This window comes from Anoplopoma fimbria, chromosome 15 (genome assembly GCF_027596085.1).
Source record: "Anoplopoma fimbria isolate UVic2021 breed Golden Eagle Sablefish chromosome 15, Afim_UVic_2022, whole genome shotgun sequence".
NCBI classification, from domain to species: Eukaryota; Metazoa; Chordata; class Actinopteri; order Perciformes; family Anoplopomatidae; genus Anoplopoma; species Anoplopoma fimbria.
Window position 1 is genome coordinate 25,050,642 of NC_072463.1, and position 20,323 is coordinate 25,070,964.

At 41.0% G+C, this 20,323-nt stretch overlaps 1 protein-coding gene across 1 annotated transcript in view; it reads left to right on the forward strand.

Moving 5' to 3' along the window:
* The window catches only part of aqr (aquarius intron-binding spliceosomal factor), a 46,564-nt gene that overhangs the window by 13,382 nt on the left and 12,859 nt on the right, over nt 1-20,323 (forward strand). Inside the window, exons 17-31 of the mRNA XM_054614628.1 lie at nt 21-162; nt 779-957; nt 1,989-2,156; nt 3,815-3,984; nt 4,952-5,193; nt 5,345-5,494; nt 6,122-6,191; nt 7,543-7,653; nt 8,364-8,473; nt 11,368-11,503; nt 13,467-13,676; nt 15,973-16,110; nt 16,203-16,274; nt 17,205-17,392; nt 17,510-17,681. Coding sequence (XP_054470603.1) covers nt 21-162; nt 779-957; nt 1,989-2,156; nt 3,815-3,984; nt 4,952-5,193; nt 5,345-5,494; nt 6,122-6,191; nt 7,543-7,653; nt 8,364-8,473; nt 11,368-11,503; nt 13,467-13,676; nt 15,973-16,110; nt 16,203-16,274; nt 17,205-17,392; nt 17,510-17,681 — 2,258 coding nt within the window. The remainder of the gene's footprint in view (nt 1-20; nt 163-778; nt 958-1,988; nt 2,157-3,814; nt 3,985-4,951; nt 5,194-5,344; nt 5,495-6,121; nt 6,192-7,542; nt 7,654-8,363; nt 8,474-11,367; nt 11,504-13,466; nt 13,677-15,972; nt 16,111-16,202; nt 16,275-17,204; nt 17,393-17,509; nt 17,682-20,323) is intronic.

Below are 20,323 nucleotides of genomic sequence, written 5' to 3' on the forward strand. Positions count from 1 at the left end.
TTGTTTGTTTGTCTTTTCAGGCTGTCTGGCACTACCTAAGCTGAATCTCCAGTTCCTGACCCTCCATGACTACCTGTTGAGGAACTTTAACCTCTTTCGCCTTGAGTCCACCTATGAGATCAGGCAGGACATAGAGGATGTGGTGTGGCGTATGAAACCATGGTGAGATGTCCTGAATTCTGTAAACTAGAGGGAAACTGTTATTGTTATTTTGGTAAAAATGTTTTTAACCCATTACATTTTATAAAAACAAAGATTCAAAGATGTTTTTGTCAAACACTAATATTTTCAATATGTGCAGTGAAATGCTGGGGTATATAGTGGAAAAAAGAAGTGGTAAAAAGGCTTGTGCAATAATGATAGTTGGAATAGTAATTTCGAATAGTATTTTCATACACTGAGTAGCATCTCAGGTTTCTTTTTCTGCCTAAGTAGAACAAATGACATCAGCCATTAACTCTGCTACAGCACACTTTGTCTTTTTACATCAATGAATGACGATTCTTATCCTCTGTCTTACCTCTCACTAGGTGGAGTGGCACATAGCTAATATTTTATTAAAAGACTGACATTTGGTACCCCATATTTGGAACCCCATTGCTTAACATACTAGGTGCTCCCATTATGTCAACTGATGTTGCAACTTGTTTGTTGTTCCTGCAAAAAGTAAATAAGTAAGCAGTAGGGCCAGGCGCTGCCCTAAATCCAACTGATTTCAATCTTGACAACAGCCCACAGCACTTGTCTAACTTCTTGTTGTGTCTGTCCCTCTACGCAGGCAGTCTGAGTACGGTGGAGTGGTGTTTGGGGGCTGGGCCAGGATGGCTCAGACGATCACCTCTTTCTCCATTGTAGAGGTTGCCAAGCCCAACATTGGGGAGAGCTGGCCTTCCCGTGTGCGAGCTGATGTCACTGTTAACCTCAATGTACAAGATCATATCAAGCACGAGTGGGAAGGTATTAGTTTGTTTGTGTCTCTCCGTCATTGGTAGATCATTTTTGTCAAATCTTCGATATGTTTTAATCACTTTTAATGTTTGTCTTTTCATCATTCATAATGCTTATGCCTATCTAGCTATCCCACCATTTTTTAATTGGAAGGGAAAAGTGAAAAAAAAAGATTCATCCTCATACACCTTATGACTATTATAGATCATTACTCTGCTCTTTCATTTCCCCTTGCTATACCTTTTCCTTTTCTCCATTTTTCCCTCTTATTGTGTTTTCTAACAGTCCTAATAAGCAGTTTATAACCTCCATAAAGTCTTCCCTCACCACTCACTCTATTCCATCCCACTGGTCCTTGACTCATGACCCTTACCTTCCTCATGTCTCTGTGAAGACATGTTATATCCGCGTATTCACCTCTGTTTTATTCTCTGATCGTTTTTCTCTTCATCCCTCTGTGTGGCTGAGAAGGTCACTGTAGATAATGTTAACAGGAGCTTGTCAGCCTTGAAAGACATTGATTCACTGGGAACATAGAAAGCACAATGAAGCTTTTGGCAAGCGGACTACTATAGCTTTCCAGTGAACGTTATAGGATATGTATACACCAAAATGGTGAATTGCACAAATTCATGTAAAACATAAATGGATGCTTTGAGTGGGAAAATGATTAAGACGTAATGGAGTGATCACTTGAAGAAAAAAAAAAAGAGTAAGCCTTATACCCCTTTCACCTTCTTTATACCCTTTTTTTTATGGTTTTACTTTTTATTGTAATTCAGTGGAGGAGTGAAGTATTACATCCCTCTATCCACTGGCTCTTCCCCCAGCGTATAATTAGAGCTTCATGTTTTAAAGATCAGGCGATTGCTGACAGGGTGGTTTCTCTCGCATCTCCAGACTCCCCCACACTACTACCCTCATTCAAACCATTACTCCTTTCTCCATGTGTCCTCTTTCTCTCTTTCCTCTCTGTCTCTAAAACCCCCTTTTTCCCCTTCTCCCTCTCTAACTCCTCTCTCCATCCTCTCTCCCTATAGGGCTGCGAAAGCATGACGTTATCTTTCTGATCACGGTGCGGCCCAACCTGCCCTATGGCACACGCTTCGACCGCCGCCAGGCCTTTGTGGAGCAGACGGGCCTGGTGTACGTGAGAGGCTGCGAGGTGCAGGGTATGCTGGATGACAAAGGGCGCGTCATTGAAGAAGGTACATACACACACACACACACACACACACACAACATCCATCCACCCATCAGACCTTCTTTACCCCCATAGACAGCACCTTGGTAGAGGGTCAGACAGGTGTTGTCATGGTGACAGTCACAGTGAGACCTGACCTGTTCACATTAACATTCCATTAACCTGAGGTCGACAACAACACCTGAGAGCTTTGATTTAACTGATGAGCTGCATTGACTGTATCTGGATGGATGTGCTTCTGTAAGAGTACACTTAGTGTGCTTGTCCTGCAGAATTCAGTAATGTATCATACACCAGCCTCTATCTTTAAAAAAAAAAAAAAAAAAAAAAAAAAGTATGGCTGGCAACAATGTGCTCTAGCATTATTAAAGCACAGCATGACATTCTATCCGTAGGGCACCATATTTTGCTAATAAAGCCTTGCAAGTTTCCTGTCCTCAAATATAAGACTCAGAGAGTCTGTTTTGTGTGTCCGCACAGGAGGAATCCCCGCAGATCAAATTCAAATCCCTGGTCTTGTGTTTATACAGTAACATGATCTCCTCTGTTTACCGTGTTGTGTTCTTCCCCACAGCCCAAAGCACTCCCTCTGAGTGGTTGGTTTACCTAAGCTAGCCTGCAGCCCTGCTATTCTAAGTGTATGCTTTTTCCCCTGTGGGAACATGTGTCCATGCACTGAAGCACCCTTTCCCCTATCCGCTCTCATCAGTTTGGATTAAATATGCAGAGGGCAGGGCTTTCTAAATACACATGCTGCCAGGGAACATGCCCTGCCATTGTCGGCTTGGTTAAACTTTCAGATCCCCAACAGGGCTAAGTGGTACTCTAGGTAACTGGGTGGTGGAGTGAGACATAAATCACTGGGCTCTTTGTGAATGTGAGACGTAAACTGAGAGGTGCATTGTGGGTATCTGATAATTGACTGATGATTGAAACAATATTGCAGCTCAAATACAGAATATTTGTGTTAATAACTGACGGTTTAATACCATCTTCACACACCTTGGCCCGGCATTTTTATCGCATGATGTTAAGGGTGTAGCTTCCACTCTTAAGCTATCGCCAGACTCATTTTACTAAGGAGGATTTTGATGATCCCCACATAGCTCTGCACATGTGCACAAGGACAGGCATACATATTAAATGGGCACACACACATCAGAGGCCACCAGGATTCAGTTTCACTCTCCTGCTCTGTGCCCAGCAGCTCCATACAATAATCTATTTAGACATCTGTGAAAGCTGCACTTGCTGCACCACACAGGCTCCCTATGGGAATAAGCCTACAGCTGGTGACCTGTCAGTCAAGCATCTATGTAATTCCTGTTCCTGAGGAGTCATAGTACTGTAGCATGGCAGGCTGGGGTGAGCTCTTTTGAGAGAGTTTTATTTTTGATGGAAGGATGGGATGGAAATTGTTATTGAAGCTAATTGGATTCAGTTTTAATATTTAATTTGTCCTTCAAAAGCTTTGCCCTGCCATTTTCTGTTTGTTTTTTTCTATTTTAAAGTACTGGCATACATTCATTTCTTTATTTCTTTAGATTGAATAACCCTTTGTGAGAGTGATTTCCATACAAATTTAGATTTATTATCCATCTCTAAAGGTTATCTTTACTTCTGTTGCTGTAACAAGTATTCTCCCCAACCACTCTGGTCTAGGACCTGACCCCAAGCCTAAGCTGAGAGGAGATGCCAGAACCTTTCGTGTATGGCTGGACCCGAACCAGTATCAACAGGACATGACCAGCAGCATTCAGAGTGGCACTGAAGACCCATATGAGACTTTCAACATCATCATGAGACGCAAACCCAAGGAGAACAATTTCAAGGTTTGGAGTTTACGCTGAAGCACAGAGATCAGCCCTCATTGAACATTGTATTTGAGTACTTTATCTTCAGACCTTGAGCTCTGGTCCTACCAACGCCACCCCAGAGTGATGTATCGCACCTATAACACTCCCTTGGGTATTGTAGCTGTAAGGTTGTGACCAGGGCAACTCTGAGATTACCACCCACTCAAGGCCCTCCCAGTGATTCCAATGAGAGATACATCTCACTGGATGTTCATGTGATATCTACCCCCACTTCTCTAAACTACCTTTAAGAATCCCCCTATGGCAGAAAGCCAACATTGTACAGTATATTAAGCTTGCTTTCGGTAGGAAAGCATAAAATATAGTTGTCTTCAGCAGAACCCTTCTGTTAAAGAAGGTTAAGAGAGGTAAATCTATAATATAACAAATGTTAAAGTTTTCAATTGGTCATAGTAAAGTTATCCATGCAATTGTTTGACACTTTTGTTTAATATGTTGTTTTGCTCCATTTTGGTAAACCTTGTTTTATTCCGATTCTTAATCATATACAAAAACCCTTTTCCTCTTTATCACAGATTTTTTAGTTGAGAGCGTCTCATTACGGCTTTGTCAAATCTGCTATTTGTAATTCCGCTCACCCATTTCTGTCTTTCACAGCCAGAGCAATGACAGATGATTTTGAAGTGTTTCCTTTTTTATGAATTTGAAAGAGCAGGAACTAATGGGTATTCAAGAAACATTCTTCTCCATCTGTGATGTGTGACATGGATACAAGCAAACACGTTCCCCTCCCCAATGTTTGATGCTCAGGGTTTTAGACAGTTTGCAGTTCATTAAAATATAATTGACAGACATACAGATTACCTGCTGTCCCATCAGCCCACCACAAAGCTATTCTTATCCAGCTTAACCACCTCTTGTGGGATGGTTGTCTGTTTTCTGACGTTACTCATTGCTCACATTTCTTTGTTTCTTTTTTTAGGCCGTGTTAGAGACCATCAGGAACCTGATGAACACAGAGTGTGTGGTCCCAGACTGGCTTCACGACATCATCCTAGGCTATGGTGACCCAGGCAGTGCCCACTACTCCAAAATGCCTAATCAGATCTCCACACTGGACTTCAATGACACCTTCCTGTCCCTGGACCATTTACGTGCGTGTTTCCCTGGTTACACCATACAGGTCACAGAGGAGAACCCTGAGCTGCAAGTCTTCCCATTCAGGTGAAAGTCAAAATCCAATAGTCAAGTGATTTAAGGTTTTGTTGAGGTTGATTCACCATGATCAAAGTGAATGTATTGACATTAATATTTGTATTTACTTGCTGTTGTATAACTTACTTACTCGATACAATTGCTCCTTTTGCTTTACCAGACTCAAGTTTCCCATCTCAAACAAAGCAGACAAAGGGAAGAAGAGAAAGGCGGATGAAGAAGTGGAACACAAAGAGGAGGACATGACCTTGATCGTTGAGCCCTATGTCCCCCCTAACCGTGGGCCATATCCCTACAACCAGCCCAAACGGTGAGAGGTCACAGCCAATAGTCAGGCCTTCCTGTTCACAATTTAACAAGATTAGGAGTCAAAAGGTTGTTAAGTGTTTGGTTAAACCTTGACTTCTCTCTTAGGTTAGTGTGCTGGGCATACTTTAAATTCTTAACCTCTATCACAAACATATTTTCAGTATAAAACAACACAAACACGTATTATATGTACCCTTCTCTGGCCCTGACAATTTAGATTTGTTGGACCGCGCTTACCTTGATATCTGCTCTGCACTGAATTTTTTATGCAATTGGTGAAGAGAAAAGGCTTTAATATTCCTGTGCTAATTATAACACCACATAATAATTACCCTTCATGAAAAAATTAAGATTAATCTGGTGGTGTTTCAGCATTTCCAGTTTGCACTTTGATATTTAAATCTTGATAGCAACAACATGTCCATGGGGAAGCCCTGACTAAACCATCTTTAAAGATGGTCTCAAAGAACATCACAGAAAAACTTGGCGCATAAAGCATCTCTTTTTAAAAAAAATAAAATAAACTAGTGGAAGCATTTGAAAACAAATGTGTTTATGGTGTCAAGGCTCTTCACCATCTCCAACTAATTGCTTGATTTATTAATATAATAATGTACATGTCTTACAGGAATACAATCCAGTTCACTCCTACTCAGATTGAAGCCATTCGAGCCGGGATGCAGCCAGGACTCACTATGGTAAGGACTTGTCTTTTCTGTTTATTGTATACGTTTCTCACATAAGTTTCAAGACTGAGTGGAAGCCAACCAAAGAAAAACTGCAAGATCTAAATGATCTATTTGACATATACATTTCAACAGACTCCAACAAGAGGAAAAAATGGAAAGCTTATAGTAGTGGACTTAATTAGAAGAGCGAGCTATATGATAAACCATCCCCATAAAATGATCATACATATCCAAGAGTTTGATGCTGTTTGGGCAAAACCTCTAACCAGTCCAGTGATTGCTGATAATGCAGATGCAAACTGTTCCAGCTCGCTGGTATAGAGTCAAAGATTTGCAACTATTAATCTTAGTGATGTACACCGAGGGAATCCCCTAACCATAAATATTCTGTTGTTTGGTGTCCCTATGTCCATCACTCATGTTGAGTGATGACAAAATACTCTAAAACTCTCTGTAATTTTGGTATTGCCAATGGAAATAGTCAACCACACATTAAAGGACACATGTTACAGCAATGAATACACTCAGTTTATATACACACATCCACAGCTTTGTCATCCCAGCCTCCTGTTGTTATCTGAAGAGAATTTCTATATACACTGTGTGCTATTCTGATGTGGTGATTGGAAGCTGGCATCAGGTCCTGTGTTATTTACTGTGCAGCTAGTCGAGGTAAACATGGCAACGAGGCTATCGGCAGAGTCGTAAAACAACTCTGCATGCCATTTCTCTGCTCCTCTCATCAGCCTTTATAACTTTCCTTCTTTGCATATGTCGTTTGTTAACAGCCATAACAAACACACACTACCTCCCAGCCTGCATGGCTTGGCTTTCATGTAGGGGAACCAAGAAGCTGATTATCTACTGATTTATGCAGGAATATCTAATTGTGCCTACTACTATGCAGAAATTACTCACCTGAGAAACCCATACTAAGACCAACACATTTCATGAATATTTATTTTGTAAACTAGATGCTCCCTTTAAATAAATATGAAGCTTATTATTAAGGTCACCTATATACAGAGAGAAGTGCTACTAGCATTCAGATTACAAGTATAAAAGAAGAATATGAAATATATTTATGCCTCCTACAGCATTTCAACATTTTCAGAAGCACTGTGATTTTGCTCATCTGTGCAGTCACTGGGTTTTGGCACACAAGGCAACACCAAAGTCTTGTAACATTGTATATCTGAGCACGGCTATCGATAGGGCACCAGCCTAGCCCGTTAAGGCTAGCGCCTTTGCACTGTGACCTAACTTCTTATTTTGTTTTTTTCTCTCTTCTGCTTCTTCTGTTAAATGTTTTTGATTTATTTCATCTCACACTCTTCTTCACTTCCCGCTGTGTCTCCAGGTTGTTGGACCACCAGGTACCGGAAAGACGGATGTTGCCGTTCAGATCATCTCAAATCTCTATCACAACTTTCCAGAGCAGAGGACCCTCATAGTCACACACTCAAACCAGGTTAACCCACCAAACACACACTCAAAATGACTCGGCTCATCTCAGATATCGGAAAAGTTTCACAACCCCCTCCTTTAAAAAATAGTTTAGCTGTCTGGAGAATTTATAGCTTGAACTCAGAACAGCTCATTAATCAGGCGATAGTTATAAACACACTATAGAGCAAAAAATTTAAATCTAAGCTCCCCCGTGGCCCGGCCTTAGTATTTAATCATAAAGTAATCTTCTGCTGTTTTACACCAGTGGAAGCTTGCCAAAATGAATGCTGGTCACAAGAAAACCTTATTCTCATGCAATAGTTCCCCCTTCCATTTATATTCCCTACACAGGAATAGACACTTGCTTCATAGCATGATATATACATCACTGCAGCACTGTATGAAGATTTTTGTTGTTTACTTTTCTTATGAAGCAAATTCAAAAAATGCACAACAGTACACTACACTACTGTTTTTGTTGTGTTTGTCAAGTTTTTCTTGTGTTGCAAGTGGGTTACAACTGCATTTTGTTGTGCATCCTTGTGTTGCATAATGACAATAAATTATCCTTGACCTCTTGAATTGGAACAAATCTATAGAGAAGAGACAGAAAGTCAGAACAGGTTTATATGTGAAAGTACTGTTGATGGAAGAGAAAATACACACACATGTCAGAAAAAGGATTTCCATGTCTGATCTTGTTTACTCAATTTCATGATTCATCCCCACCAGGCTTTGAACCAGCTGTTTGAAAAGATTATGGCTCTAGACATCGACGAGCGCCACCTCCTGCGTCTGGGCCACGGAGAAGAGGAGCTGGAGACGGAGAAGGACTTCAGCAGGTGAGGACAGCAGGGGGCAGGTGTAGAGGGAACACGCGTGTCACATGTGTGTCAAAGTGCATTCAACAAATGGTTAAAGACGTACAGTTAATATATGCCTCAGAGGCAACCCTTAAACACACACATGGTAATGTACACAAAAGCAGTCGTGCTGCCCACATACATAATTAGTGTTAGCCAACACAGTAACAGGGCTACACGATGCTCTCATATGCCAGGCCGTGGTACTGGTTTATCTTCATTGGCTATTGTTGTCCTCTCAGGCCTACAGCCCTGAACTCAAAGGCAGTTCCTGTCTGATTAACACTCATCACTAATCTGGACCACAAGAGCTGAAATCTTATCCATTTGTAGTAGGAGAATGGCAACAATCCGTGTAAAGTGACATAGGTAGATTTACCATAATCATAATTTACAAAAGTTTTTTCCCAGTTCTGGCTAACAGTCATACATAACTATATGTTTTCCAAACACAAACGTCCACCTGGACTCAAAGATGAACTGATTGGAATTTGGTGGTGATTTGCTACAACAACAAGACTGAATAATTGCATGAATAAATACATTTCATTTCAGGTTTTAAGACCTTTCAGAATGTTTATTTAGCTCAGGCCAGGAAGGAGACATTACCTAACTGAGATTTAATAAAAATCAACCTATAGTTTTAATAGTAGTTTAAGAGCCTTCTTTGTCAACACCCTAATGGACACATAAACACACTTTTATGCTATGCTGCTGTTTTTCATACAGTACAGGTGGCAGAGCCCAGAACAAATGGCCCTCAGACAAAATCCTCTAGAGTCCTGTTAAGGAAGCCCCAGTAATTCCCAGCTTATCCACATCTTTGTGTAAACTCCACTGTGTGCGTGTGCGTGTGTGCGTGTGTGTGTGTGTGTGTGTGTTTGTTAAATGCCTTGAAGGATAGTGACTCAGTTCTTTCTACTGAGACATAGTGAGATGGTAAAATTTTGGGGGCAGTACACTCATGATAGACTTGTGAAAAATCTTGAGATACCCAAAACATTTACAGTTCTACATGACTGCTGCTATATTTAACACCAATCTTGGATGAATCAGCCAGAACCGTCTTGGTTAAGCCTGACATAGCCTCCATTGTTAATTACTGCCTTATTCTTATTTGGTACCCAGCAACTTGCAGCCTATAGCTCAGAAGGGAGAGGGGATGCATGTCAATCATTTATAGTCTGTGTATGACTGTAGTATGAATAACATTGTATGGGAACTGCTGTCTGCACATGGAAGCAGTCTGTTACATTCTTAAATTATGCAGCAACATGGACATAAAAGAGCTTTAGCTTGCAGCATTTAATATGTTTCCGCCTGCCTTGCTGCCTCATAATAACATGCAGACTCCACACTCCCTCCACCCCACTGACACCAGCGAGAGGAGAGAGCCACAGAGTTTTAATTAACACTGTATATGAGATGACATAATGGAAGGCAGTGCTCCCCCAAATGCCTTACAAAGGGAAAGCTACAGCACCATCAATTAACAATGTCTCCCTGCATTTCACAAATTATGAATTTTGTGCTGTTTTTAATGAAATTGTATAAGGAGCGTGTTGTTTTTTGTATAGGGGAGGTCTTAAAAAAATCAGTTAAGATAAGTTGTCTAGTCTGTATTTGTACACTAGGTTCTAGGTATGACAAAATCTGCTCTTGGTGAAAATGAAATGCTGCATCATCATGATTCAGGTTTAAGTAAAGTTGCTGCTGTTGTATGCAGGTTTTATATTTATGGGATTTAGCCAAAAATAATACAGACACACAGTCCAGTAGACAAATGCAGTTGTTCACACCTCTGTATCTACACTGGGTTTTCTGTCTCAGTAGCTGAAATCATTAGAGATCCGTCCTCCTGGGAAGCAAGGTCACTCCCCATTTTTATTTAATTTTATTCAGGCCAAACAGGGAGGCCACTTTGACTGTCTTTGAGTCATCTGCTGACCGAGGATCTTTGCAGAGGGTCTAAAAATAGAGTTCACCTCTAGTGTTACCCTGTGACCCCTCCCACTTCCTGTGCATTCTGCTTGTCTAGTTGCAACCTGATAATTGCTATTAAGCAGTAATTTTTTAGATGCACAATAGGATTAGATTAAACCTCAACAAACCTTGTGTACATCCAAGGATACATTACATTACATTACAGTCATTCAGCAGACGCTTTTATCCAAAGCGACTTACAGGAAGTGTATTCAACATAGGTATTCAAGAGAACTACTAGTCACCAGAAGTCATAAGTGCATCTCCTTTCTTAAACAAGCATCTTAAAGCATAAGCCAGAGCAAAAGTATAGTGCAGAGGCAGATTACTACGAAAACAATAATTGCAACAGACTAATCCGAATATAGTAAGTGCTACAAACTACTACGAATAGGATAAGTGCAGTAAACAAATACGAATTCAATAAGTGCAGCGAACTGATACGAATACAGTAAGTGCAGCAACTAATACGAGTGCAATAAGTGCTACGAGGAAGGCTCGGGTAGTACTTCTTGAAGATAGTCATTGCTCTCCTAATACTTCTGTACTCCATTGGTTGATATTTACATATATTTTACCCTGCTAAAGTTTGTTGTTAGACGACCAGTCACCTGCTGTCATTGCAACTCAACTATCACATTATAAATATTAACTCTGTTATATTAATCCATTCATGGATTCATAGATGGATCAATAGGGCAACTGATGCCTAGAGGTAGTGTAACAGCATTAATAGTCAGTGTCTTTTTGAAATGAGACCATGTTCTGATTATGCATTTAATTCTATGAACAGCTGGTTGAACCTTAAACATTAATCTTCTGTTTGTCCCTATACAAAAAGGTTAACTGTTTAGATTGTTGACTAACTATTCTGTTCTGTTTGTCTCCAGATATGGCCGAGTGAACTATGTCCTCGCCAGAAGACTTGAGCTCCTCGGAGAAGTGGGGAGGTTACAGGAGAGCTTGGATGTCCCGGGAGATGTTTCTTACACCTGTGAGACTGCTGGACACTTCTACCTCTACCAGGTAAGCCTATAACTAGGTGTGTGTGTGTGTGTATGTTTCTGCAACATGCAGAGGAATTACAATAATGTAATGAATAATGTAATTATCAACTAATGTTGCATAGGCAATGCTTCTTATTTTGCACTTGGCATTGTTTCATATTGTGCATAATATTTGATTAAGCTCAACATGTGTGCATTGATCTTTTAACATTTATTATTGCATAAAGGTTTAGCAAGACAAACATTTCAAAAGTCAAGATGTTTTTGCAGTCAGTCACTCTCTCCTTGTATTAAGCCCCTAAACATATTGAATTTTGTGTTTGGATATTAATATCGAAAGAGAGAGAGATTTAAGGGCATACAGTAGATAGTGTATTGTCTGCATTGTCTGTCCTTTTCCTCAGACATATCCATGCCAGTCAAACCCTGGCATTATTAAAGTTTCCACTCTCCAGACTCACTGCTCATTTTGCCTGGACTACAAATACCCTGAAACAGTCTCACACCTTGCCATTTATTCCTGTCACCTAATTATCAGTGTCCTCTCATTCAGACTGCAGGAGAAATGCCACCACAGACAATTACTTACTTGCATTCCCATGATTTTTCAGAAGGGTCCTAAAATATACAGTATAGACAGATGTTACATAAAGCAGTGAAGCGTGTAGCTGTCATCTTTGGTTTTAATGGGATTTTTCGGAGAAAACTAATATATTTAAGTATCACATCACCAGTAATGTGAGACACATTCTGTTTAGCAGAGTAAAGATGCCAGTTGGATATCTTTTAGTGTAAAGATGCCAGTTAAATATATTTTAGTGGTGCTCATAGCTTAAACATAGATGGTTGTTTGGTGGATTGAAACCATAGCAAATACTTGGATACCATGGCTGTTACCCGAGCTCTAGTGTCAGAGTTCATGTCTGATGGTGATCATGCTGCCATTTTTGCACCGCGCCAGAAATCTGGCACACACACACACACACACACACACACACACACACACACACACACACACACACACACACACACACACACACACACACACACACACACACACACACACACCAACACCAACCTGGTTACTTATTAATGTGATGTTGCATGGAGACTGGATTCTCAACACACTTCATTCTAGCTGAGTTCTTGTGTTTATTTTAGCACTGAAAACTGGCCAATAGTGAAGTTCTGTGACATTTAAAGACGTAAATGTCACGATGTTGATAGAGTGGTGAGTCTGTGACTATAAGCAGTACTACTCTGTCACATGTAGACCTACTTAATGTTTCGATGGTGGTCTTAATAGTCCATACAGACAAATACTTAACACGCAATTAGGCTGAGTCCTCTAGCAGACTTGTTAATGTTCTTCACCATGTTGTTTTTCATAGGGTATTTATAGAACTAGGCTACCCTGCTGTTTGGTTGAAGCTGGTTTATTAGGTTCTCAGCAGGGGCACCTGTACACGAGTGAAGCTATCCGTTTTCGTTTGTTCATTCCTGTTTGATGTGTTTTTTTGCTGTGGTCAAATAATTATAGCGAAAATACAAGCCTGGGCAGAGAACACCCTTTGAGTGCTCACACAGCATTTTGGTAGAACCCCAGACAGGCATTAACTAAGTCAATGCTCATGCATACCAGAAAGTACCTTAGTGAGTTTCTTTATGTAGTGGCTATATCAAGCTCTTAATTAAAACACATGTTTAGTTTAAACAATACCACTGTGCTGCCACATTCCTTTGGTGTGAACAGGTAGGATTTTTTCGTCATGCATACCGACCCACTTCAGAAAGAGATAAAAGGCTTGGCTCAATTCAGAAGGCCTGTTTGTATATGTGTGACCACACAAAAACACATAGAACCCAAATTCATACAAGCCACAAACATGTGCAGGAACCTCTAGCAAACACTAAACACAGACTTTCACAACACACAGACTAACAACAGAGGGTACTGTGTGTCTGCTCTCTCTTCTCTCCAGGTAATATCTCGCTGGGAAGAGTACATGAGCAAAGTCAGGCCTAAACAGGGCAAGAAAGTGGAGGTGCAAGCTGTGGCTGAACACTTTCCCTTCCACAAGTACTTCTCCAACGCACCCCAGCCTGTGTTCAAGGGCCGGTCTCATGAAGAGGACATGGACATCGCAGAGGGCTGCTATCGCCACATCAAGAAGATTTTTACCCAGCTGGAGGTAAGACACACACACACACACACACACACACACACACACACACACACACACACACACACACACACACACACACACACACACACACACACACACACACACACACACACACACACACACACACACACACGCACACGCACACACACACACACACAGAGAGAGAGAGTTCCCTCACTGCTGAGAAGGAGATAACTTCAGTGGAATAAGGCCATTTTATTAATAGAGCCCATGTCATTACAGTTCAATTCAATGTACATTATATATAAATGCATACAGAAACAAATAACATGCACAGAAACACACATCATCTCCAACTTATCTGAGGTAAACACATAAAGCCCTTTCCTTCTTTTTCGCAAACCCACACAGAGGCTATATTTGATGGTACTCGTAGACTATATGCCAGCTGTGTGTCCAAGTGTGTGGCCAACATAGTGACAGGTTGTTGAAGATTAACAGTGGTGGTAAGACACTGTCTTTGTGGATGTTTTTCCTTATGAGAACCCTTCTGCATCTCCTTTGAGTTTCAATCATCACCTGGCCCTTTGCTTTAATTGATACAGTGAATCATTGTATAAGACACTTACCAGTACTTGTACTATTTATTTGTGGGTATAATTGCTGATCCTTTTGAAAAGATAAGCGGTACAACAAAGTGACGAAGGCAATTACTGCTTATCTTTTTTACTCTCCCTGTCACTCTTTTTCACACCTACAAACACACAGCTGGATGTGTTATCGTTCCTTCTAAGACCATCAGGTTTTTCTATAGGGATAACAATAACATTTCAGATTTATGGGAACACCAAGAAGGTCTCCGAAAAGCAATAAAGAAGTTATTGGCTGGAGGTAATATCCCAACACGTGTGGTGACCTTGATTTATCTGGCTGGCCTCTGTATCACTGCATCAGAGCACCTCTCCCTCCTCCCTCAGCCTCACCCATGCTGCAGTGAAATCTGTACACCCATTAAGAGGTATTACTGTCTGTGGTGCAGGTTAGACAAAGCAACATTCTGCTGAATTTGCTTATCTGTCTGAATCTTCAAATATTGAAGCAGCTTGGAAAAAGCTGTCATAGGAAAATCCAAAGGATTTATTGCTAGAAAGACACGTATATAGCAGCACAATCTGCCTCCTGGGTTCCTCCTGAATTCTTCCTCTGCAGTCCCACCACACCTTTACCGCTGTTTACTTTTTTTCCTCATTCCCTCCCTTCTCAGTATCCGTGAATCCTTAACATCTTGATTTCAGCCTTCAACCGCTCTGGAGCCATGGGGGTTAAAAATAGATCTCATCAATATTGCATGTTTTAATTGGTTTAATATTAATGCTGAAATAGTAACACATCAAATATTTATACCCCAGTGCTGTCCGAATCTACTTCTTCCGTCCTCCTTTCCCCCTTTCCCTTTCCTAACCCTATATAGCTAGTGGGGCAACCTGAAAATAGCACGTCTGTTTACCCATATTCCCCCCTGTGCTCCTCCCACCCTCCACGTCCCCACACACAGTGTGGTTTTCACAGTGCCATGATATTTGGCACTCTGAATTGAACTGTTTCAGAATTTGTGTAAAAACTGTCCCCACATTTTCCAGTCATGTAAGAAAATCTGTGCTGAAGTGCTCCTCAAGCTGCAGTTATTGAACAGCAAGCAACACCCAGCCCTATCTGATTACACTGCATCATGGGAAAAGGCGAAACCATTTTTTATTTATTTTTTTAATGACAGTAGAAAGCAGAGGGGATTATGTTAAAGATATGTTTAATGAAAGTGGGTTTAAGTAGGTTGCCAATCACTTTATCATAATTTATGACTGGTAATATGATTATGAATCAAAAGTAGAGGCAATTGAGATATAAGAGTGATAGGATGAAGCCTCTGAGTTTTTCAAACACCTACAATTTGTATATGTGGGTAGACACAAATATGTATTAGGGTTGTATCTGAATATTGAACTGAGCCTTTTTTCTGCTAGAGGTGTGATTATTTCAACCGAGATAATCACCTTATCCATCATCATCGACAGTAGTCATCCATCATTTTGTCAGAATGCCATTTAAGTTTCCTCTCACAACCCCCCTAAAGAATGAAAGCAAAACTGAACTTTTAGTCACAAATAGATGAATACACATCTATTTAAGATCAATGTTACCAAGTTCCTCCCAGAGGTCATTTATACAAGTAGTTTTTAATTACCTGTAGGAGGATGCAGTGTTTTGCTATTTGCATTGGCAAACATTTTTGTGTGCATTGACTGACTCCTGATTCTCACCTTCTCTCTTGTCTATCTTGTAGGAGTTCAGGGCCTTTGAGCTGCTCAGAAGCGGACTGGACCGCTCCAAGTATCTGCTCGTAAAGGAAGCCAAAATCATTGCCATGACCTGTACACATGCTGCACTCAAACGTCATGACCTGGTGGAGCTGGGATTTAAGGTACGCTCTTCTTAGTTGACATAAAAACAGCAACCTGGTTAAGCTTATATGGACTGCAGTTACTTTAATTACTAAATTGCTGATTCTCTTAGTATGACAACATCCTGATGGAAGAAGCTGCTCAGATTCTGGAGATCGAGACCTTCATCCCGCTCCTGTTACAGGTAACATGTCCAGACTAAGCCTTAAAATTTTAAATGTATGATGTGCAAGCTTTTAACTAAGACTTAAAATAAAACTACAGCCATGCCTTACCAGAAAACTGCCTGGCCTAAGCACTGTCATAAATTCTGACATCACGCCTAGTTTAATCCTTTACTCGGGATTCTGCTTTTTATCACCTGACTTTCTCTGTTAAGGTCTGACTGATGGGCTCCAAACACACTAATGTTGCTTGTCTTTGGTAGTTGTGCCTAATTGTCCGAGATAGTGCTAAGGCCTGTTTGCATATGAGACCATTTAGCACATCAGCCCATCCAGCAACCTGGCCACTCTAGTGAGTCACAGTGCAAGCCTTCTGCCAGACATACGTCACAGAAAAACAGTTTTTTCCTTCCCATTCATTATCCAATCTTCAACTCTTATCAGTGATTTCAGTGATTAGATAAACTCTTGACCTGCAATGGTTGCGGTATCAGATTTGTCTGAGGGCAAGCTCCAAATATACCACATCTAATTAGCAAAACCTGGCAGCATGAGGTAGACACAAGAAAAAAAACTGTACAGGCCCTTCATGCTTCACTGCCCTCCTGTACTTAAATGTTTTTCTCTGCCGATGATCTGATTTCACAAAGACTCTATAATACTGTCAAGTCATTAGACAGAAAAAAATGTAATAAGGTTGGACAACATGCAGTAGTTGTAGTGCACCAGGATTACAAATATGGACATCGGTTAGACTTTTTAGGTTGGATTTCAATTCATGCAGCTAGTACATCCACCTTTACAGATCAAAGGGAAACCTAATACATTTTTCCACCTTTACTGTGTGAAATGGAAAATATATTTCTTCACTGAGGGTAGTTCGGACCCCTGTATTTAATTTAGGTTTTCTCTGTACCTGGTGTTCTAACCACATCTTCTCCTCTTTACAGAACCCAGAGGATGGCTACAGCAGGCTGAAACGTTGGATCATGATTGGAGACCACCACCAGTTGCCCCCTGTTATCAAGAACATGGCCTTCCAGAAGTACTCCAACATGGAGCAGTCTCTCTTTACCCGATTTGTGCGCCTGGGAGTGCCCACTATAGATCTGGATGCACAGGGCCGTGCTCGTGCAAGGTGGGTCACCCTGGCGGAACATATTGCTGTCTGTTTTGAACAACCTCATTTCCCAAAGAATGCCCTATCTTAGTTATTGGTTCTTACTTACTGTGTATCTGTCTTCCGGCCCCACAGCCTGTGTAACCTATACAACTGGCGCTACAAACAACTGGGGAACCTGCCTCATGTGCAGCAGCTGCCTGAGTTCCAGGTCCCCAACCCTGGCCTGACCTTTGACTTCCAGCTTGTTAACGTGGAGGACTTCAATGGGGTGGGAGAATCCGAGCCCAACCCTTACTTCTACCAGGTCAGTAGTTGTGCACACCATAGTACACTATACACATACGGCACAACTGTTAAGTGTACTGAGGACACCTACAAGTTAAATTACACATTCAAACCATTCTTTCTGCTTCAGAAATCTACAACAAAAATAAAACATAGTCCCTTTCCCCCAGCCCCCCGTACATAGGTGGAATGAGGGGACAGAGTTGTTCTGCCGCTAATCAGCAGCAAATGTAGTCACAGAGCCGCAGGCACTGCTGAACGGGTCTGACGTTTTGATGACGTGTTATTCATGTGCCCCCACCACTGGGAGATTTAAATAAAAAAGTTTAGCAGCTAACCTACAGCACCGGAGAATGGCAGCGAATTAGGGAGACAACAAGATCTGGGAGCTCCTTACCCTCCGAGCAGAGGACCTCAACACTCAGTTCACCTGCCACCATTGCTTAGGACCAAACTAGACAACAAAGCTGTTGTGTTAAACGCAAATGCTCCTGTGATGCTGACGTGCTGTCTGAAATCACACACTGATTGGCCAAAGTATTGTCAGATCTTTTTTAACAGCATTATTGTTGCTCCCCGGGCGCTTCTTAGCAGCCCACTGCTCCTCCGGGATGGGTTAAATGCAGAGAATTGTAATTTCCCCATTGACTAATAAAGGCTTAATTATTATTATTATTATTATTATTATGTGGAATCTCTGTGTTAAGCGGGCTTATATCTAAAACCGAAACAACGTGAAAGTCCAATGGGTCATTTCCAGAAAATGAAAACTGTTAATGGATTGTGTAAATTAAATAAAACAAAAATAGAATTGAATATTAAAGTTAAACATGTTTTCAACTGTAAAAACCCTGCTGCTTACAGAATGAATCCACACAGACTCGTATGCGTAACATCTATTTGGAGAACTGTGAATACTCATACATCAGTATTCAGGTTGTCTGTAGCACAGGTACATACACAATCTTGGAACAGCAGAAATAGCTGTGTGCAAGTTTACAAGCGCAATTTATACACTCCTTTACACGGATACACACTCATGCACACTTAGTTCCACCAGAGCAGATAACCATATTCCTCCCTAGCCTCCATTTTCCTCTGAATATGTTGTTGTACAGCAGTTCATTTATTTTTAAATTTTAATGGTTTAACTACCAGTCCATATGATATATTCATAACCCTATTTAGTCTGCAGCTAGCACTGGCTGTACAGCACAGACCAGTGGGTTTGTCCTTTACAGCAGGAGCCAGATTGTGTTTCATTGCTGAGACACTCAAGACTGTGTGTCTGCATAGAGCAGGGTTGATAGGGGTATGCCATAAAAATTTAAAAATAAAGGTCCAATTTGGCACCACACCAGCACAGAAGCCCAAATGTCTATTAGTGGTTCTGAAAAACTGTTTTCTTTTTTAATACAGGATCGAATCTGATACTAGAATAGTTGTTAAACAACAATTTCCAGGACACAACGAAGCCTGTAGTCGTCAAAAAGCCAACAACACTTCACAAGCAAAAGTCAATTTGTCTGATTACAATACATACTAATTAGTTAGTTGACACACAGATTTGTTTATCAGCTCATGGCCAATAAACATATTTCTGTGCTTAATGAAATTTACTGCTGCCTTCCACACTGTGCATGCTCATGTCCCTGAAGCTCCTTATTGTTCTTAAACCCAGACCATGTGCACTTCTCGAGACACCAGGTCACATGAACCTTAACTCCAATTGCCTGTTGCCTTTTTCAGTCCCCTCGAGGGGAATTTCCGGTATCACTCGCTCTGCCCTATGCACACAAACTCACGCATGCACAAACACTAGCACACATGCATGCACTTTCCTAGGAAGCAGAAAGAATAAATTGGACACTAGAGAAGCAGTTGTATCCAGTGTATGCTGACTGTCTGTCACAGCTGAACAAGCACTGCCACAACCATGCACACTCATCACATACACAAATATGTGCGTGCACTCACACACTCCACAGTCCAAAGGTCTGCTCTTGCTTCTTCGTCTCATTTGTTAAAGCACTCTCCATACAGAGTCTCAGCCCGTTGTTAGTGCTTCCCAAGTTGTCAAATGGCTCATAAAGGCTAAGATGCTTCTCTAAGTCCACATCTTCTGTTGTTAGAAAATGGCTTTTCTCAGCCACTACGCTTGTTAGTCAAAGCTTTTCTGCTTCACAAGCTACATTTTAAATTCCGTAAGGGCAGAAAGCATTGTGTGCTTTACTCACAGGTTGACTAGATTTATTACTCTTATCACCTCTTATGCGTTTGTATCCACACCACAATTTGCGATCCTCTCTCCCCTTCTGAATTGTCCCTGTTTTTTCTCTGCAGTCCAACTGTAACGCTTCCTCATTAGGATTCTTTGCTCTATTTAGACGCACAACTGAAATTAGATGTTTACGGAACCCATCCTAAATATCAAATATAATGTACTAAAATAAATCATGTTTCACAAGGAACCAAACAGTAAGGGAAAAGCCCGAATGAATACAGCAAGGCCACCGAGCACCAAATGTTCCCCTCTTAACATCCCTGTCTTGTGGGCAGATGAATAATCTGACATGTAGATGTCATAATGTTTTTTAGGATAAATGTTTTTTCCTATTAAAAACACTAGCTCATACCTTACATTAACTGCCAAACTTGAAT